This window comes from Erithacus rubecula (genome assembly GCF_903797595.1).
Source record: "Erithacus rubecula genome assembly, chromosome: Z".
Classification (NCBI taxonomy): Eukaryota; Metazoa; Chordata; class Aves; order Passeriformes; family Muscicapidae; genus Erithacus; species Erithacus rubecula.
In genome coordinates this window covers 31,243,490-31,265,557 of record NC_136661.1, presented here as the reverse complement: position 1 = coordinate 31,265,557, position 22,068 = coordinate 31,243,490, and the positions used below count along the sequence as shown (strand labels likewise).

The 22,068-nt window shown below is 43.8% G+C and overlaps 1 protein-coding gene across 2 annotated transcripts in view; it reads left to right on the top strand.

The window, feature by feature from the left end:
- Positions 1-22,068, top strand: part of MYO5B (myosin VB) — a 154,939-nt gene that overhangs the window by 111,609 nt on the left and 21,262 nt on the right. Inside the window, exons 22-29 of one of the 2 annotated variants that reach the window (XM_079330329.1) lie at positions 3,914-4,153; positions 8,485-8,569; positions 9,943-10,091; positions 10,828-10,947; positions 11,978-12,115; positions 13,642-13,704; positions 20,269-20,508; positions 21,368-21,465. In XM_079330329.1, the coding sequence (XP_079186455.1) occupies positions 3,914-4,153; positions 8,485-8,569; positions 9,943-10,091; positions 10,828-10,947; positions 11,978-12,115; positions 13,642-13,704; positions 20,269-20,508; positions 21,368-21,465 (1,133 nt within the window). Of the gene's footprint in view, positions 1-3,913; positions 4,154-8,484; positions 8,570-9,942; positions 10,092-10,827; positions 10,948-11,977; positions 12,116-13,641; positions 13,705-20,268; positions 20,521-21,367; positions 21,466-22,068 lie in introns of both variants that reach the window. The other variant, XM_079330328.1, reaches the window with a different exon arrangement.

The following is a 22,068-nucleotide window of genomic DNA, read 5'->3' as shown; positions in this document are numbered from 1 at the left end:
GGGGTTTAAAACAGAATGATTTAATAATATATTTCCCTTTATCTAGGTCTATGCCTCATCTAAGCATTCTGATTTATACAAACTCCAAAACTCCTATGATAAACACAAATCTTTTGTCAATTATCACAACTATTACCTAGCAAAAATTCTACAGTACTACTGATACCCACTATTAAAAACTCAAAGTTCACGATTTTCTGCTGGTAAAACACGAGATGTCAGGTGGAGGTTGAAATCTCCAGCAGTTTTGTGTAGGAAGGGTGGTGTTGGTGTCAGCTGAGCTTTTGTAAGGGGACACAGCTTGCTCAAGGAAATTGTGGGGACTGCCCAGCAGGGCTTGGAGGGGAAAAGATAAAATGTCAGTTTTGGAAGGTGTTGCTTGAAAACCCAAGCCAGGTCCACGTGGGACCCAATGTAATGGTTTGGGGTTGAATTCCCCTGTTGTGCCTTTGGCTCTGTGAGCTCTGGGTGTGCAGAGTGTCTGCCACCACTGGTGCTATGAACTGCTGGAAGTCGCATTCCCTGGAAGATAAACAGCAGTTTGGGTAAATACTTTACTTTGAGCACGTTTGGGTTACTAGATACAACAACTCTCCACAAGTAAGTGGGGAGTGGGATGGTGTGATGTGACAAATCCCTGTGTGACTTGATGACCTTACAGTGTTTGATCACAGGGGTGTTTTCTTCAGTAACCATTTGCCATTAATTAAGCTGCAGAATAATAGCAGAATAGTTTTTTTTTTTCACCTACTAATATGTGCAAATTACTGTGTTAAATACCTTCTGTGTTGATATGCAAGGAATTGAGGGGTGATCATAAGAAATGCTGAGTGGGTCCTAGTTGTATTGACTTAATATCAACAGGGAAATTCAACTGCACAGCAACAAGGTCCAACTTTCAGACCCTGGTGCTTAATTTTAAAATGCTTGTTTCCATACTTAGAATTTGCTAAGTTAGGAATGGAAAACTCTCAGAGTAAGGTTTGATATGACCTTTTATCCAGAAGGTATTTTGGTGGAGTTGGATAGGATGAGTCATTCCAGGTCCAGGTATTTTGGGCTGAACTCGTGCAATGAGTGTGAATGTCAGTGCTGGATCTGCTGAGCTGCTGACCTTGACACTGGAACATTAGTAGTATTTTTTAGTTTGTAATTTTCCCTATTTCCATGCCAATAGAAGTGCGGCAGTGGAACAGTAAAGGAAAAAACCACCAATATTTGGTTAACATTGGCTTTCCTCTCATGGGCTGTGAAAGCAGCAGAAGGATCTGCTTTAGGGAAGGAGTCATGGGGAGCTTTTAACCAGAAATAATGATCCTGAGCTCATCTTGCTCTCCCTCAGTCTCTCCACAGACCATTTTGTAGGAGTTTCTTTGCTTTCTGTGTAGCTTTTGCAGGAGACAATTCCTGCTCAGGATTACACTGTCCAGTGAGTTGAATTTAACCATCCTTCCAGGACTTCCAGGTTTCCCTGGATGGAAGTGCTAAGGAGCACCATTCCAGTACATTCTCTTTCCAGAGCACTGGAACTTTTTTCTGGCACAGCATTTGATGTATTGTAGTTTCTCTGAAGGATCTTGCTTTCAGTTCTTGCTAATCTATAAACACAATCTTTGAAAATAGCAATTAACTTTCCAAGAAAAAAGTGTATACAGCAGGTAACCTGGAAAGCTGCAGTTGTATTGGTATTTTTTTTTTTAGTAGCTGTGGAAGAAAATGTTTCTATTTCTGCTACTTTAGCTCATGCATGAGTAGAGATGCAATCCTCTGTGTGCCCTGAAGGAAGAGATCTTTCTTTGAAAACATTGGAACCTATTAGTGTATGTCAGCCTCAGCTCAGATGCCCTGTCATCTGTAACTGGAATCATTTAATTAAGTTTTTTAATCAGGTGAGGAATTTTTTGCACACAGAAGAAAGATTTTGATCTATTTTGCTGCAAAACATCCTCACTGGAGCACTTTCTTTCCTATATTTACATTAGACCAATTCCTTTCCCTTCTATTAGTTCTTTAAATCTGTTTGTTGAAATTGCCCAAGACACTTACAAGGCATATGCTTAATGTAGTGTTGTGTGTTCATGCAGCCAATATTTAGATACACTGTGAGCTGTCTACATTGTCTCTGCAAGCAGTACAATCTCTGAAAGCACTTAGTGTGAACAAAACTAGTTTGGGTAATAAGCTGATGAATTTGTTACATTTCCCTTTGGTAGCAAAATAAACTCAGTTTTTTCACTGAGCTTGGGTTGAAACCAGGGCTGCTTCAGATCTGCAGGGCTGGATAATGATTGAAAATGAAGCAAGTTCAAGTTTAACAGGGTCTGTTGAGCAGTCTCTAATTGCAGTGGGGAGCAACCCAGTAAATGCTCTCTCATGCTGGTAGTTGTTAATAAAAAACCCCAGAACCATTCCTGTGCATTTATCTTGTATTTCCATGAAAATTTCAGTCGGGTGCTGTGTAAAAACATGTACACAAGGTTCTGAAAATGCATTTCTTTGGAAATGTCTTTAAGACCACTGCTGTGGAGCCAGGCTGGCAGAGCTGGGGGTGCTCAGCTGCACAGAGAAGGCTCCAGGGAGAGCTCAGAGCCCCTGGCAGGGCCTGAAGGGGCTCCAGGAGAGCTGCACAGGGACTGGGGACAAGGCAGGGACAGGACACAGGCAATGGCTCCCAGTGCCAGAGGGCAGGGCTGGCTGGGATATTGGGGAGGAATTGCTGGCTGGGAGGGTGGGCAGGGCTGGCACAGGGTGCCCAGAGCAGCTGTGGCTGCCCCTGCATCCCTGGCAGTGCCCAAGGCCAGGCTGGATGGGAATTGGAGCAATTTGGGACAGTGGAAGGTGTCCCTGCCATGGCAGGGATGGGAATGGGACAGGCTTTAATGGCCCTTCCAGCCCAAATCATTCTAGGATTCTATAAAATGCCTTTGGTCATGCAGAAATTATAATTTCCTAATACGATACGAATGCTGAATTTTGATGTTCATTAATAATTCATTACTAGGGAGCAAAGGAAAAATTGTTGATACGCCTCATTTACTTGTTTTTCCATTTGAGGTGCATCTTTATCTTGCTTCAGAGCTCTGAGATATGGTGAGAGGGGCTGCTTTGGGAGGTCACCTTCAGAGGAGCCAGAAGGATGATCAGAGCAAACTTTGAAAACCAGAATGCTTTTTAAGTTTTGAAATGGTTCTTGTGGTATCAAGATTATCTACCCAAAGTCAGCACTTAATGAAGCTCTTGGTCTTTGTCTGGGGGATATCTAATAATGATATTTCATTAGTCACAGTGTAGTGTCCTTTGATTTGAAGCCCAAGAATCAGCTAAGTGTGCTGAATTTTCAGTTCTCAAAACTTGGGAGCAAATCATTGCTAAGTGCTTTAAAAGTGAAAACCTGAGCAAATGAAAGGATGACTGAGCAGGCACATGACTTAAAACTGGAGTTTTGGGAGCTCCTTGTGCTTGGGGCTGCAGTTCTGCATTGTGACTCCAGGTTTCTGCAGGCGTGGGATTCAGGAATAGAAGGGTAAACTGCAAAAAGAATACTACAACCTCCCCCAAAACTGCAGATCAATCACATTGGGCAATACCATTTGGAAGCTGTAGTAGAAGTGTATAATTTTATTTGGTTGCCTGTGCTACCAAGAATTTCCTGCCTTTACTCTGAGTGATATCAGTGTAATACCAATTTGACAAATGCCTCTGTAATTGTTGCCAAAATATTACTGAGCTTTTGTCACCGTTTAGAAATAGCTTTTAGCTTTGTAAGCTACATTAGCATATGCATGGAAATGTTTCTTATTGTGGGCTCACCCACCATGCTTGAGGATTTGAGTGTTTACTTTTGTAGTGCATCACTGCATGCCCTGATGTCACTTGTGCTCTTGTTTTCTTGTTTTTGGGATGCTGGCTGTAGAACAAGGAGAACAAGCTTCTGAATGAGCAGCTGTCCATGCTGACATCAGCCCACTCCTCCGAGGTGGAGAAGCTGAAGAAGGAGCTGCAGGAGTACCAGCAGAGCCAGCAGGGTGATGGCAACCAGCTCCTGAGCCTGCAGGAGGAGATGGAGCACCTGAGGATGGAGCTGGAGAGAGCTCATGGGGAGAGGGAGGTGATGGAGGACAGCCACAACAAGGAGAGGGACCTGCTGAGGAAGGTATGTCTGCCTGCCTGCCTCAGGTGTCTCCTGCAGCTGGCCATGCTGGTGACAGCTCACTCTGCACAACTCTGAAGGGGAGTTTCTGTTCTTTGTTATCATTTCTGTTGCTCAGTGCCCCTAGGATTTGCCTTTAGCCAGCTCATGAGACAGCAGGGACAGGTGGACATCCCATCTGCCTTGTGTCAGCACACCCCATCCTGACACCTTTTGTGCTGCCAACCACAAGGGAACTCCCCAAACCCAAACACATCTGGAAATCTGGATGCCTAATAATCACGAATATCATGGAATTGCAGAGCTGCAAGGGTTGAAAAAGACCTGTAAAATCACCATGTCCAACCACCAGCCCAGCACCACCAAAATCAGCACTAAACTGTGACCTCAGGTGCCACATCCCTGCAGTTTTTGAACACCTCCAGAGCTGGTGACTCCCCCACTGCCCTAAGTAGTCTGTTCCAATGCTTTACAAGCCTTCCAGTGAATAAAAAGTTTCCCTAACATCCAATCTAAACCTGCCCTGGCACTACTTGAAACTGGCTTTTTTGTCCTAAGATTCATGTACATACCAGAGCTCCATGTATATACAGTGATTCCTCATGGTGTGTACTGCAAATTACTGCAGAGGGCTGTCACAGATGCTGCAAATATTAGGAAGATGTAAATATTCCTCATCCCAGCCCAGGATGGGACACAAGGCTCAATTTCTGATGTGACTGGTGTTGTAGGTACTCACAGAACAGGACCTGTCTGTGAACCAACTTCCCTCCATGAGGAGAGGCACTGCTCCAGCATCAGCTGCTGATTGTTATGGGCTTTTATAGGGTTTGGAGCTGGGATTTACACAAAATAGATTTATTTTTTTCTCCCTCCTTCATGCAAACTCATGGAATATCCTGGTTTGCAAGGGAACCACAAGAACAATCAAGTGCAGCTACTAGGCTTTATCTGTTGAGGTGGAAATCATCCATCACAGCCACCACTGTACAAGTGGGAGAAAGAGACTCTGGGGTGTGGAGTTTGTTTTGCAAATAGCAAAGATGGACCTCTTGCCCTGAATTTCTTTGCTGCTCAGATTAATTCTGAGTAACACCCGTTCTTTTAACCTGAGGCACTGAGATGAGAGTTCAATTTCTTTCTGCAAATGCTTGTGGCTGCTCAAGTTAAATCCATGATATCTCTTCTGCACCAGAAGTTGAACTGAATCTTTGATCCTGCTATTGGAAAGAATTTAGGGCCTTTCTACTCAACAAATTGCAAAGAAAAAGCTGTTTTGCAGCTATTATTCTACAACAGCACTTGATGTGTGACAACCTGAAGATGAGTCACTTTTGGAAATTAAGAAAGAAAAAAAAAAGAAGAGCCTGGCATTAGCTATGTTATTATTACAGTGGAAGAATGTCCTTATGAGGCTCTTGTAGTGCACTTCACACAGCACCATTGCTGTGGCCAACCTCCCCTCAAGGCTTAGCCCCCAGGTTTGGCTGAGAAGCTGTGGTGGAGAACTGTGGTCAGGGTGATTTACCCTGCACCTCTAAAATGCACTTTTGGGTGTGCTTCTCAAAAAGGTGAGCAGTCTGTACATGTGCTGTCCTTGGCTGGACCAAGAGAGCTGCCAGGTGATCACTTAACTCCACTCCTTACACCTGAGGTGCACCCACACAGGACATGTGAAACCATGATTTCATTTTAAAATGAGAAGATTCTTTTTGTCTCAGGGCTCTGTTTGTTGGCTGGGTGCAGCACAGGCTTTTAGGGCCTGAGAGGATCCTTGATTTTAAAGGTGATGCAGCTGAGGATAAACTGTCTCTTTGTTCTTGATTGCAAATTCCCTTCGAGCACTTGGATGGAAGGTTGGCTTAATCAGTGAAGAAATGCTTTTGAAACGCATGAAAACAAAGCAGAATCTTTCCCTTATTGTAAAAGTGCCTACAGCAGAGCAAATACTGTGCATTTTGCCATGAAACTAGACAGTTTAATTATAAAAAATTTCTAATGAGCAGTGCAGGCTCCCATTTCTGGCATTAGCTCTCCATTGCACCCTTCAGTTCTTTAAGTGGGAAGATGGAGAGGACCTGTTTCCTTTCTGAAGGTATTAATGTAGCCAGAACACTTCCCAAGAGAAATTCTGGAAAGAGGTTTTTGAGTTGTTCTAATATATGCTAGAAGCTGGGAAGAGTTATGAAACTAAATTCAGGTGAGAAGCAGTTCTCACCTTCAATATCAAGATGACACAGATTCCCAAAGACATCTCACTTCTGAGTGAAACTGAGATAAGCCTATAATTTTTCTACAGCTCCTGCAAATCCATGTCAGTTAAGATTCAGTTGCTGGAAAAAAGTCCTTTAATCTCTTCATCATAGCTATTCTCTCCAAGTCCTTAATTTAAGAATAGCAGGGATGCTCCCTTTGCCTCTCCCTGTGTGTATTGGAACATTCACATTCTCACTGGCCTTGCTTACACACAGGTTATGAGCTCTGAGATACAGGAAACTAATTCAGTGGCTCAAGAAAACATCTTAAAAATATCTGGACCCAATATGGACTAGAAATTTTAAAATCTGGGGTGTAATTGCTGTGGATTCTGTTAAGTCTTGCTCTTTCAAATGTCCTCTTAGCACAGCTGAGAATACTCAAGATTTTTGTCCAGTTTTTAACCATCATAGCTTTGGGCAGAGAATTCCTTATCAGCATCCAATAAAAAGCATTAGTAAAATAATCCCTCTGCCTTTAATCTTTTCCTGATGGGACAAACAAGTAGAGCTCCTTGCTGCCCCATTGCAGCACAAGTTTTCCTTCCATTCCATCACTCCTATATCTCATCTCCATTTTTCAAAGACTCTAGTGCTGATCTAATGGCAAATGTGATTTATGATGAAGGAGTGCAGTTGGTTTAGGTAAAGAATATTAAAATCTTGACTCAGTTCACAGCATTTAAAACACCAGTAGCTCTGTATGCTTAAATTGTGAGGTTTTTCACTTTCTAGTTGTACATCCAGACTCCAGCCTTCTAGGAGAGGTGCAGACAGATGTAATGCAGACAGCTGGAGTAAATTAACAGGGAGTAATGAGTGGGGAGGTTTTTCAGTTTGTGCATGGAACAGAACTGATTCAGTCGTGACTTACAAGAAAATATTCACTGTGCTTTTGTCCTCACCATTAGTATGTATCTGGCATAGCCAGTGTTTGATAAAATGCCTTAATTTGAACATGCTTGTGTGGAAGACTGAAATCTGCGCTAGGAATGCATGCCAGCTGGGCTGCCTATAAATTTAATCTAGTGGTGACAGCAAAATTATTACTCTTGGGCTTTGGAAACTCTTATTATGGTGTTTACAGTGTTGTTTATTGCTGGTGCCTTGAGATCCTTCTGCTGTGTGTAGCCTTTTCCTAAGCAGTGGCTGCAGGAAGTGAAGGAGCAGGCACAGGGAATGACACGTGCTGGGATGATGTGTGTCCTCCCCCCCTGACAGCAGCAGAATCATCCTGCTCAGCTGTGGTAGCGTTTTCCACTGGGCAATATGATGGTTGTGTGTTTTGAGATAGTGCTGTTGAATGCACCAGAATTCAGGAAGCTGAGTAATGTTCCAGGATTGCTGTCAGCATCAGTCCAGTCTTGCAGTTGTGGCAAGTGAAAATAGCATTTTTCAGGATTTAGTTCCTGTTCTCATTATTTTTTATGAGGCAATTGTTGTTGTTAATAATTTGTAAATGCGCTGCTGTTGTATTGCCAAGGGCCCTGGTACATGTCATTCCTCAGTGTACCAGGGGCTCTGTAGCTGTGGGAAGCACTGAAGTGACTCATCGTGCTGTGGATTGGGTACAATAAACTTAAAAAAGCCTGACCTATTCATTCAGCTCTCATTCACTGTGTACATCAGCTCCAGAAGTGCTACATCTCTGGGAACAGTCAGCAGATTTATTTCCCCAGCAGCTGGTGACTTTCCCCAGGTGCTGTGACTTGAACACAATGATGAAGCCCATTGAGATGTAAAAATAAACATCTGATTTGATGACCTGATCACTTGCAAGAGCTTCACTCTTGCAGATCGTGGCCACCAAGTCCAGCTGCTCAGTGTTTTGCAAAATTCTGCTGAAAATGTTGATTTAAGGGAGAAGTTTGCTCAGGAAAGGGAGAGTTATTCTCTGTTGTAGCAGTGCATTTCTGCTGTGCTACTGGTTTACAAAGGGTAAGTGGCAAAGCACGGGGGAACAGTTCTTTAAAAGAGCAAAGAGAGGCCAAACAAAGCCCCTGTCTCCTGGCAGGTGAAATTAATCCCTGCAGGAGCTCTGCCCTGCAGCCAGCACTGACCCTCTGCCTTGTTCCATAGCGAATCTCCGACCTGGAAGAAGAAAATGCTCTCCTGAAGCAGGAAAAAGAGGAGCTCAACAGCACTATTCTCTGTCAGTCTGAAGGTAGGAAAAACTGCCTCTAGCATCATCATGCCTCCATTAGACAAGAGCTTCATCTTCTCCCCTGAAGCTCATTTTCCCTGCCTTGAGAAGTGCTAGTCTTCCCGTGACCCTTTCCTGGTGGCTTTTGTCTCTGTTTTGATGTGCAGATAGTTGTGCTCGTGCTGTCCTACTGGTGGGTGATAAGCCAGAGGCCAGTTTAATTGGTGAAATACAGAATAAAGTACCTAGCAAGGCTTTTAACTTCAGTTATGTTAAAGCATTTCATGCAGATGGTGTGGGAGGCAGTGAAGCTGATGGAATAGGGAATAGCTGTGTCCCAAGAATTATTAATAAAGGATCCAAGGGGAAGTACAATTCACATTATTGAGCTGTGGCAAAGGGTTTCTCTAGTGTGACGTGAGACTGTGAGTGTATTTTAAAAGCAGAGACTTAGCTGACAAGTCATACATAGGGGAAGCAACCTGGGAAAATCCCATTTCACAAAAGGGACTCTCATGCGTGTATGGAGCTTTTCTATTTTTTGTCCTCCTTTTCAGCTTTGATTTTGCAGCAGGATTTACAAAGATCATTATGCTGTGGATGTAACTATCACTGCTCTATGGTACTTGTGAAGTGCCTTTTGCTCCTAGCCTAACACAAAATAAAGGAATGAAGATAACATATTAAGAAGAAATATGCTGTAAATATTTATTCATCCCTTACAGGATGTTTTTGGAGCATCTAAGATGGGAAGAAAGGAAGTGGAGAGGGTTGGTTTTTTGTTCACTCACTTAAAACAGCACATGGGCACATTTGCTTGATTCCTCAGGAAGAGGAGGGGCTGGGCTTGCTTCCATTTATTTTAGCAAATAACTGAATTTATTTGAACACAAAACTCTTTGAACCCCCACAGTCTTACCTCGTAAATGGTTGATGATGATGTGAGGAAGAGCTGCTGTTGTTGATTTGCTCCTGTGCCAAAGCTGCTGGTGAGAAACAAGCAGGGAAGTTTTTAAATGCAGCAAGTACCACTTTTTCAGCATGAATGTATTTCTGTACTGTGCTGGTATTTTCTTGAGTAGATTTATGGCTGGCCCATGGGAGCTGGAGCTGCCCCAGTTAAATGATGGTTTGTAGGTGCTGGACACTTCTCTTTAACTCAAGGCAAAGGACTCCTCTGGAAGTAGAAGAGCTCAAGCTGTTTTAAATGCTGAGGAGGCAAATACAGGTTATAATAATCTCTAAATATTAGCAAATGCTTTCACACATTTTAAAGGCTCTTGGCAGGGAGTATTTTGTTCATTAGCTCTTGTTCTACATGTTTACAAGAAGCTTGTTTCTGAGCTAGAGTTCATAATTTCTTTTTTATTTTTTGTCCCCTTCTTATTTTAAAGATGAATTTGCACGAAACACAGTTGAGGAAAATATCCAGATGAAGAAAGAGTTGGAAGAAGAAAGATCACGTTATCAGAACCTGGTAAAAGAGTATGCAAGTCTGGAGCAGAGATATGACAACTTGAGGGATGAAATTACTAATATTAAGGTAATGAAGCTGGAATTATCCATGTTCCCTTGTGCCCTGGACCTGATACCTGGATAATGTGGCTCACTCACCCTCAAAACATTTAATAGAACTGCCATTGATGGAAAGTTTGTGTTTGGTATTTCTAAAAATACCTATCTGCACTGGAGCCAAGCCATTTGTATGCCTGGAAAAAGGAGTTAGCTCTTCCATGCCTCTCTGTGGAATGCTTAGAGATGTCTGTGAATCTCAGCAAAAGCTGGATCATGCTTGTTCTTGTTTTGCTTTGTGTCAGTGATGTTCATGTGTAGCTGTTTGGTTAAAAAAATCAAACAAAAAAAACCCTCCAGCAATATGATTGCAGAATTTCAAAACCCAAAGTCTTTAGATTCAGCATTGCTAAGGTGTTTGAAAAACTGGTGAAAATCAGAGTGCTGCTGGATTTGGTGGAAGGCTGAATGTTTAAAGAGTTCTGGAAGGTGCTCTCAGCAGCACAACCTTGAGCTCAGATTTGCACATTCACACTTACCATGCATCTGGTGTCATGGAGAACCTTTAATTCATGCAGAATTTTAAAACTGAGTTTCCATATCACTTTTGTACTTTGGAGTGTTAATATGAATTTTAAGGGCATAAAAACTTATAACATGTAATTCTCTGTCAGGTAACTTAAGTATATAGTCACACCTTTGCTCTAAAGAAGCAAGACTTTGAGAGGAATCCATGTTCTTTACATGTCTGCATCATTTCTTGGCAGCATACACCAGGGCACAGGAGAAACCCATCCAACCAGAGCAGCTTGGAGTCAGATTCCAACAACCCATCCATCTGCACCTCTGAGATTGGGGACACCGAGGATGTGATACAGCAGGTGGAGGTACAGAGAATCAGGAGGGAGCCCTGCTCTGGGGGTGAAGGCTGTGGGGTTTGTAGCAGTGCAGGTTGGGCAATAAGGCATGATGGATAAAATCGATTCCATGCTGTAGAAACACATCATTAATTGTGTGAGAGGGACTGCAGGGCTGTGGGGCTCTGGCAAACTCTTCTTGTTTGCAGCATCAGGGGTCTAAAAATAGTTCAGTCTGTGGGCCATACCAGCTTAAAGACTGATGAAAATTCACCACAGCAGTTACACCCAGTGCTGCTGGATCATGACCTTTCTCTGCAAGGACACCAGAATTCATTGCCCCCTTGCCCCAAGCATTTTCATTCCCATGCATCTTCACAGATGCTTTGCTGGCCAGCACAGCCCCTGTAATCAAATCAACAGCCTCCTAATGCAGGAAAAAGCAGCACAAATTATTCCTTGGCTATCAAGAATCCTGTGGACAAGGAAAATACATTTTTTACTGACATCTGATGCAATAGGCTGCTTTTTAAACCCACTTTTCTGATTTAAGAGCACTTAGAGGTGATCAATGTTCCTAAGGTCATCCCTACCCTTCCAGCACCATATTTTGTGTCCCAATAACATGCCTGCAGAAGCCCTCACTTCCCTCTGCTGGCTGCTGTGTTATATTGCTTTAGTATTTCTGAACTGCTCTGAAAGCTTTTTCTGAAGTCAAAATAATCAGTATTGACAATGCTTTGATATAAAATATTTCAGGTACAGGCAGTTAAAAACCCCAGCAAATAGACACTTGATGAAAGGGACCCAGCAGGGCATTTTAATGTTTTTAGCCCCCATCATTAAGCTGTTAATCATTCAGTGATGCATCAAAAGAAGTCAGCCATTTTACTGACATGAAAAATAGGTGTTTAAAATATGGATTTGCTCTTTGGAAGTCTTTCCTAGGATGCTCCTGTTCCTGGCTGATGTACAGTCAGGGTCATCTGGCACTGTGCATGGTTATAAAAATTGACGCTGAGGTCTTCTCTTTTCTTCCCTCCCTCCTGTTCTTCTCCAGGAGATTGGGATGGAGAAAGCAGCCATGGACATGACTCTCTTCCTAAAGCTGCAGAAGCGAGTGAGGGAGCTTGAGCTGGAGAGGAAGAAGCTGCAAGCCCAACTGGAGAAAAAGGAGCAAGAGAGCAAGAAATCCCAGGCAAGAGGCATCTTTTCATGGATACTAATATTTCATATACATAACTGGCTTTTCTTGATTGCCTGAGGCCACATGATGTAGGAATTTAGCTTTGGGAGTGACAAGTTCCACATAAGAGGCTACAAATCTATCTGGAGAATGGAGATAAATTTTTTTGTTAGCTAAGGACAACTGGCCAGGAGAACTGCTTTATTTATTTGTTTAAACAAACTAGTTATAATATATTTAGGGCAGTGTCTTAAGCTTCTTGAAAGCAGTGTAATGTGAAATCAATTTTGGGACACATTGTTCCACCAGCACTGGCCCTGTGTCTCACATGTGGCACCTTGCCTGTTCAACAGCCCTCCCTTTTGGATGATTTCTGTTATTCAAGCATTTCTTTGCTGTCCTGGCTTCCCCTCATCCAGCAGTGTGTGGCATGAAAAGCATTTCACACACATCAGTCAGGCTGGTGTCTTCAGTTTGGTTTTATTACCATCTCTGTGTTTTGGTTATGTTTTTTTCTTCAGTAATGATCATAGAGAGGAACACAGGTTAAAAGTACTGTAGTAAATCAGAAATACCAGGATAGCTGTTAGAAGAATGTGTTCTTCATTTCTCTTTCAAGGCAGGCATATTCTTCTGCTGTATTCTTCCTTTGCTGTGAAAAAAACCTAAAATGCATTGAGTTGCTTGCTTGCAGGTAAATTAAAAGCATGTATATTAAAAAAAATAAGGTTACTGACATCCCAGGTGTAGCTCATGGGGCAGGAGTCTGTAAGTGTGAAAATAAAGCTCTGTGTGTTGTGTGAGCTGACTTGTGGCATGGAGGGTTTTAAGAGCACATCTCTTGTATGAGCTTTCCCTGCCATCTGTAGCCAAGGCTCTGTGGCTTGTCAGAGGCCAGGGTGTGCTGTGAAACAGCAGTGCTGCTCTGTGCTTGGTGTCCTGGAGCACTGAAGATGCTCTTTTGCAAATTGCTGAGCAAATGCCATCCCTCTTGGGTACATATTTGAAATTTCTGGGAATTCTGTTGCTTTGTTTGGGGATTACTTTCGTTATTACTCTCCAGTGTGGGATCAGTGTACCTTTGAACAAATGCAGTAAGAGACTCAACAAGATCATCATCATCAGTAATTATTTACTTGCTTCACTAGATACCCTTATTGATCACACCTAGCAGTTTGCAAGAAACACATGAAATGGGAGACTTCCCCAGCCTCTCATTCCTGCTGCAGGAGGATTAAAAACCTGTTTTCCAACTGCTGCTGTGTTGAAGACTTTTCCCTTAATGACTGTCATTGTTTGAAAGCTGCAGCGAGGCTCAGTTGTCAAGATATTAATGAGAGATTAAACCCATTTCTCCTGGAGTGTCCTCTGCCCCACTGGTGTTGCTGGGATGCTGTCTAATGGCAATTAATGACATTATTATGGTTGAGCTGGCCAGCAGGGCTGAATGCTGATGGAATTGTGCCCAGCTGGCCTGTGCTGTGTGCCAGCTCCTCTGCCTGCTCCTAAATACAAATTTACCTCTTCAATCTGCACAGGTGGTTGAAACAAAGGCTGAAGTGGCTTCAGAGCATGAAGATTTTGCATACAACAGCCTGAAGGTGAGTGAGAGGCTTCTACTGGCTGTAACCTATTGCATGGCTCCAGCAGCCCAGACAAATGGTGAACGTGATAATAATCTGAAACCTGCTGGAATCAGGCAATTTGAAAGCTCACCATGAGCTTCTGGGCCTGGGATGGGCTCACAGATGTTTCTCTCTGAGGCAACATCTGTTCTCTGCTGATCTGCCTGTCTCTCTGTCACCCATGGAGATAACAAACCCATTCATTGTCCAGGGATTTTTTTCCACTGCAGGTATTCCCTCTGGGACTTTGTTGGGCTCCCTTTGGTGGGGCACTGCAGGTCCCAGCAGTCAGCTTTGCAGCAGGTGTAAATTCATCCAGCTGTTTCTTTTTCCAGGCTCCACCTCTGCTTGTTTTCCCAACACTTTGCCATCCCAAGGTGCCACTCAGGTCAAACCCAGATAAATCTGTGGTATGATTTGCAGTAAAAGCCTCCATCTCCCAGCAAAGTGCTGGCTGACCACAGTCATCCTGTTTTTCTCAACTGTTGTCCTGCTCTAGAATTCATCTTCCCCCAAGCTCTGAATGCTGACAGTTTCTGTCCCCATCACTTTCTCCCTGACAATCAGAGCAACTGAAACCTCCTGGGCAGCTTCTATGGATTCTGTCCTTCTGCTCTAACTGTATTCAAACACTTCTGTTTTAGACCAATTCTTATGTCCTGCCTATCCTCAGAAAACCAGTTCCTGGGATAGGGTTATTAAGGGAAACTTTTTTATGCTGTTGTTTTTTTCAGTGCAGACTACCTTTCCAATGTTCCTTTTCTCCCTCCTCTTAACAAATATTGCAATGCGACTGAGAAGTCCAGAGGAACATATGTTTTCCAGAATAACAGGATGCTAGACCATCTGTCAGTAGTAATATAAATTTTTGCTTCTACATCATCTCCTCAAAGGGATGCAAAAAACCCCAGAATTTAGAGATGGAAGGGATGTAGCTGAACTTTTATCTCTAGCAGTAGATTTTTATGATATTTAACCAACCCAGTTTTATTTTCCTAGCGTGATATTGGTGTAGCTCTGGCTAAATGTGCTGTTTGTGATGGAGGGAAACCCCCCTGAATTTGCTTAGTACCTCTGCATTGTCCCTTTGAGAAGAAGCATGGCAAGGTCACTGCCCAAGTGTCTTCCAGATGATTAAACATATCAGTGGAAGGTTTAAGTTCCTTGACCTTGTAAAGCAAAGTGGAGTTGCAGTTTGGAAGGGGAAAACCCAGCAGATGAGAACCACCCACCTCTTCAAATGACTTCTGGAGTTCTGACTTTGGTGTGAGTTCACAAACTGTGTTTTCTTAAAGGTTTAACTCTGGAAGTTCAGAGTGGAAATACTAATTTTGGATTTTCTTACTTTCTGCGTGCTAACATACTAGCATTCATAGTTCTACATATCTAACTTGAAAATGCCTTTTAATGTTAATACCATTTAATAAGAATTGGTGGCATGTGTTGCTAAAATTGCAGGGTTCTTTAAACTCTAGTCTAAAATGGGTGGAAAATGAACTTGCAGGGATTTCACATTCTCTGTAGGAGTGTTTACCTGAGAAGGACCACTGAAAAAAGAGTGATAAATACATCTCCCTGATGTTCTGCCCACATCTGAACATAGGACACAGCCTGAAGGCTCTGTCTGCAGCTCAAGAGTGACTTACTGCTGATTTTGGGGGGCTTCTTTTCCCTCCTTCCCTCTTGACACCTGCTTCCATGGCTGTGACAAAGCTGTGACAAAGCTATTCCTCTTGTCTCTTTCTTCTGCTAAATTATATATCAAATATTTGTACTATCTCTGGCACCTTTAAGAGGTTGGTTTTTTTTGTTTTTTGGTTTTTTTTTGTTTTGTTTTTTGGGGGGGGGGGGTATTTTTTTTTTTTCACATTTACCAGGTTAAAAAGACTTTATCTCAGGGAAATAGTCTGAGGTGCCTAAAAGCTCACACACAGGACAGCCTTTCTGTGGATGATCCTGAATGGCTTGTGAGGTACCAGTTAGTCAGCCATGGACAGGGACACCTTCCACTGGACCAGGCTGCTCCCACCTGGCCTTGGCACTGCCAGGGATGCAGGGGCAGCCACAGCTGCTCTGGGCACCCTGTGCCAGGGCCTGCCCACCCTCCCAGCCAGCAATTTTTTCCTCCTTTCCAACCTTATCCTGGTTTGAAGGACAGGTGTCTGCCAATAAAGGCTGAAGCTTCTCTTTGGAATGGAGAATGCAAACCCCCTCCCTCCAAATTATTATAATTTTGAAATTAAGGGGCTCTCAGGCAAAGGTATGGGAATAGGAATAACAGTTCTTTACTAGGAAAATTAAAATAGCAATGCAATATTACACAGAACAATCCCAGCCCTGCCAGAGTCAGAATCCAAGCTGGCACAGTCAGTCAGTCAGGGTGGTGGCACAGTCCCATTCCATGGTGCTGCATCCTCCTGCAGGGGCAGATGTGGCTCAGCTGGAGCAGTGCTCCTGGAGAAGGTGCAGTTTCCTCTGAAGCTCCAGGGATGATGTGGAAGGGTCTGGTTTTCCTCTGGAATCCAGTGGAAAGAAGGTGCCTTGGTGTCCCAAATCTCAGTTTTTCTCTGGGTAGGAAAGGCTTGGCTCCTGCCCTGGCTGGAGCATCTCCCAGTGGGATGATGGAATTTTATCAGCCATGCAGTGGGACTCAGTGGCCATGAACAGGAGATATCTCCTGGAGAGAGGATGGGCTGTGGGGAGATAAAGATGATTGCCCAGCTGGTTTAAAGATGGCCCATTAACAGGAGATATCCCCACAGAGATAAGAATCACTGTCACACCTGGTTTAACCCCTGGCCCATGAACAGGAGATATCTCCTGGAGGGAGGATGGGCTGTGGGAAGATGAAGATGATTGTCCAGCTGGTTTAAACATGGCCCATTAGCAGAGAATATGTGCCAGGAGATCAGGGGCACTGCCCCACCCAGCTTCAGCAGATGCGGACAGAATTCACATTGCTGGACACACCAACCCAGCACAGATCTAAATCTCTCTTTCATTTGACAAGATGAGCTTTATGGTCCCTTTCAACTTAAACTATTTCAGCTTTGTAAGATTCCATACTTTTATAACATTTTTGGCACTCACAGCCCCTCAAGCTGGACAGTACAAGGTGTGGGTGTTACTGGTTGGCTGTGCAGGTTTGGTTTCTGCAACCAGCCATGGTCTGATACTTTTTAGGTGTCTGCTGTCTTCCAGCTTGGTGTCTTGATGTAATTATTGGTGTAATTATTACTGTCATGACACCTGTGATGGCAGGGATTTACCTTTGGAATTACCATGTAGTGGGGAGCTTGTTCTTGGTGCAGATTCTGATGGAGGGAAGTGACTGAGGCACAGTGCTCCATTGGAAAGGCTCATCTGGTTTTTAGTTTTATAAGGCTGAAAAGAAATGCCTGAAGCTTGAGCTAACACTGATAAATTTACAGGCAGAAGTTACCTGTCCTTTGTAATGAATAAATAGATTTCTCAGGAGATGCTGTCCCAAAACACACCCAGCCAGCTGTTTGGTTAATTTTTATCCAGGAATGCAAAACAGGGAGATATGTCTCTGACATGCCAGTGAAAAATGTGTTTTCCTTGTTTTTTCAAGCTGGGGCAGTGGCAATGAAAGCACCAAGGAGTCCTTGCTATAACTCCATGTCTCTGAGCAGCCTTCCTAGTGGAAGCTGGACTAGATGGCCTTTGTAGGTCCCTCCTAACTCACACATTCTGGGGTTCTGAGCAGGGGCATGATGCATAGTTCAGTTTCTCACTCGTTGCATAGCTGGGATGTTTGTTTCATCCCTTAGACTTGGCAGCTTATCATAAAATGAGTTGCATGGAGGATTTAATTTTCTTTTCCTGTAGAGTACCAGAAAAGAAGAAGGAGGCAAAATCCTGGCATGGCAGTGCTGATCTCTGACTGAGGCAGGCTCACACTTCCCCCAGCACTGCTCTGTATGCCCTTTGCTAAAGAGTGGAGCTATTTCCATCACCATTAGTGCTCAAGTACCTCTGACAGAGTTCTTTAACACTGCATACGTTGGGGCAAGTGTGAGTTCAAGTTCAGTGCATTCTGACTGTAGAATTTTTTGATCAAATTTATTTGTCAGATATTTGTCAAATAAATCAACATGACTGGACTGTGCTGAAGAAAGAGCATTTTTCACTTTGCCAGTGGAAATCTCTTTCCACATCCATAGCATTTTATTTTAGCTTCTGATCTTCCATGGCAAGTGCTGATGCAAAAAAGGGTGCATGAGCTGGGACAGAAGGTGTTTTAACACTTCTTCATGAAATCCACATAGAAAGGAGTAGGGAATAAATTTAAATGTAAACTTTGAAAGGAGGTAGGGACTCTTGGAGCAGGGTTATTGGTTATTATTTCCTTTCCTGTTCTTTCTGGCTTTGTTTCTAACCAGAGCAGAGCTTGAAATGACCAGTCCTTGGAGTCAGCAGTGTGGCAGACCCATAATAAAAAAGGATGGGAGAAAGGGATACAAAGAGGAGGAGGAGGAAGGTTAAGACAAAGGAAAGCAGCAAATGATAAAAAAACCCACAGAAGAGTGATTTTATTAAATTACTAATTAGTAGATTAGTAAAATTCAGTAATTTTAATAAATTTAGTGTTTTCACAATCAGTGAGGGGTGATGCTTCTCCACATAGCAGGAAGAGTTAAACTCAGTTTGATATCAATTCCCACCGTGCACACACTTCCAATTCCTGCTTTAAAAACCAATTCCAGAAAAACCATGTCTCACACACTCCCTCTGCTGTGGTTAATGTGGAGGAATTGATGGATCTAAGGCATTTCTTACCCCTTTGTTTTTTTTCATGACAGATGGTATAAAGTACCTGAATATGCCACATTACTGATGTTGTTTGTTCAGCTAGGAGCATGCTGCCCAGATGCCAGATCAGCTATTCTGTTCACACCTCTGCTGTGATAAGCCATGCTATTTATAATTTGTAAGGATTTATAATTACAACACCAGTTTCCTATGGAAACGGGGTTTACACAGCTGTGCTAGCTACACACTGTGTAAATTGCATAAATTGCCCCCATCCCCCCATCCCCCCCCCATTTTTGGATTCATTAGCTTGGCTCAGCCCAAGCTGATAATGAAGCAGATATCCCAGAGATAAGAGGGGTTTTGGAAGGAAGCTGTGGGAAGGCTCAGTAAGCAGCAGGGAGATGAAGCACGTGGGTGACAGTGGGGAATGACCTTGTGCTGTTGTGGACACTGGAAAATCCACATGGATAGGGGTTGATCCTAAGAAAGAGCTGGCCCCTCATAAGAGAGCAGACTTGGTCAGCTCACTTGCAGGGGTGTTGGATGAGGGTCCTGTTGGGGTTTAGGATTGTTTGAGAAGGTTGGGAGAGAGCAGTCCTGGTGCCACCCTGCAGCAGCCAGAGGTGGGGATCAGTGCAAAGGGAAGGTGGGTTGTTGTGAGCAGCACCCCAGGAGTCTGGCTCCCACCCTGTCTCCAGAAACACAGCAGGTAGATTTAGATGGGATATTGGGAAGAAGTTCTTGTCTGTGAGGGGAATGAGGCTCTGGTACAGGTTTCCCACAAAAGCTGCCCCTGGATCCCTGGAGGTGTCCAAGACCAGGTTGGACAGGGCTTGGAGCAGCCTGGGATATTGGAAAATATCTCTGCCCATGGGAGGGCATGGGACTGGATGGTCTTTAAGGTCCCTCCCAGTCTGAACCATTCCATGACTCTATGATTGCACCATGTGCAGGAGCAAAGCTGCTCTTGACCCAGCAAGGATTTTTCAGGTGGGTTTTGGGTGGTAGCAAAGAGCTGCCAAATGTTGTGCTGCCACCTGCAAACAAAGCTTTGTGGTGATAGACTAAAATAAAGGCTGCCTTAGCTGCCAGAGTTCTATTCTTCTGTCTTCTCCTGCTGCCATGCAAAAGGGAATAAGCCCTTCAGTTGTGCCAGAAAATATGTTATTCAGGAGAGTCAATTGGCATCAATCTAGCACAGTGTTGGCCATGCCTGTCAAACGCCAGGTTGAGGAGACATCAGGGTGAGAAAATCCTGCAGCTATAAACACTGTACTGGGGTGGGGGAATTACAAAGCATATGAGAAAAGAAGAGAGAATTCACAACCTGGCTCACCAGAGAAATGCCTGCTGTGATGATGGTTTGTGCAAATCAGCATCTTCCATCTTACTTAATGAATATGAAAGGTGAGCTGAACACTGTGGGGGTTGTGTGATTTATTGATTCAGAAGGATAAGAGGTGGAGGAGAAGAGAGCATGCTTAGCTTCTTTACAGCCTGCTTCTGTGTTTAGAAATAGAGCCAACAAATAAAAAATACCCTGGGTCACCCTGTAGTGTCATTATGAAGCAGCAACAGGCTGCTGACTAAAGGAAAAACCTTCCCTGAACCACAGATGGCTGGACTGGCAGCAAAACCCAGATCCTGGCTTTCATTGATCTGTAGCCATCAATAATTGAGTCACCCTAGAGGAATCTCAGAACAGGATGAGGCACCACAGGGCAGTTTATCTAAACTGCTTAATGGCTCCATGTTTTCCAGAGGCAAGAGCTGGAATCGGAGAACAAGAAGCTGAAAAATGAGCTCAATGAGCTGAGGAAAGCCATTGCAGACAATGCCACACAGAACAACTCCTCCAGCGACGTGCAGGACAGCTACAACCTCCTCCTGAACCAGCTGAAATCAGCCAACGAGGAGCTGGAGGTGCGCAAGGAGGAGGTGCTCATCCTCAGGTCACAGATCATGAAGGCAGCCCAGCAGAAGGAGACAGGGAAAAACATGGTAAAGGACAAGGTAAGGAATTTTCTTTTCCTTCTTTCCCCTCTGTTGGTGGAGATTCACTGGCTGCCTGAGCAATGCCATTTCTGCTCTGTTGGCAGGATGGCACAGGGAGGTTTTGGAGGGTTGTGCAGGGATACAGGAGGTTCTGCCTGGGGATGAGATGTAGTCCCTGGCATTTCACACAGTCCAGGCCTACCTGTGCCATGGTACTGCCACAGGGTGCTTACCCCCACCCCTGATGAGGGTAAACCAGCCCACACCACCCCTGCACCAGTGTGGTTCAGTATGTTCCTGGTGATGTGTTGCAACAATAATCTTTTTCTGCAAGGAAATGTGGTGAAGGAAAAGAATTTCTAGACCAGATTCTGCTCACTTCAGGCTGGTGCAGCTGTAATGTGTTTCTTCTGACATGCAGGCAAGAAGGAAGCCTGTCTCTCAAACAGCTGAGATAGGATTTGTATTTAGAGCACATTTGAATGGAAGGGCACATTTTCCAGAAACTCAATATTTATTGATTTGCTGTCTACCCATTCCTCAAAATTTTGGTGTGTTTCGTATTTCAGACCAAGCCTGCTAATCCTATTGCCAAATTCACTGCATCCTTCTTCAATCTCTTATCACTGCATCCTTCTTTCATTTCTTAGCACTGCATACTTCTTCAATATCTTATCACTGCATCTTTCTTCCATCTCTTATCTCTCGTGCATGTGTGTGGACTCATAGAAACTCAATAGTGCGGCGGATGCCCTAGGGATGTTTTTAATAGAATAGTTGGGAGTTGTTTGGTGTCAGGAACTTTTAGAGCCAGGCAGAGTTTTAAAGCAGGATGTCACATTTCCATTTTGCATGTTGACTTTAGGAGAGCATCTCCCACAATGCCAGCTGGCCCAACAGTGACCAGTACGTTGACCGGGAGGACGCGATCGAAGCCTACCAGGGCATGTGCAAGACCAACTGGTAAGTGTGGCACAGACCCCTCCAGCACTGGTGTCAGAGATGGATCCACACCAAAAATCAACCTGTTCTAGAGAGCTCCAGCCTCTGGGTTGTGTTATGGACTCAAGGATGGGCCATAAAGGTGAAGCCAAAGGCACCCGTCTTATGGAATTGTAGAATCTCGGAATGGTTTGGGTCAAAAGAGACCTTAAAGATCATCCAGTTCCAGACAGATACTGAGCAGGTGGAAAAGCAGACATGGAAGTGACAAAAACTGGGTTTTGACTTTGCTTCCAGTATGTGAATAGCAGCAAGACTAAGATTTGGGATTGTATTTGTATTTATTTCAAATAATGTCATACCGTGTTGGGAAGAGGCCACAGTTCCCTTCAGGTTTTCCCAGAGGCAAAAGCCCATTGTTGTTAACTGAGCTAACAAACATGCTGCATTCCCTGGAAACAGTCAAATTATTGATTTTCTTGCACCCAAACTGAGTGCCAGGAACAACTGTTGTATTGCAGGTTTACCTCAATGAGGATTGATAGTCTGAATGTGTGTCTGTCCTGACAGTAACAATGGGCTGATACTGCCAGGCATTAAATCAGTCCTTGCAGCTGCCAAGGA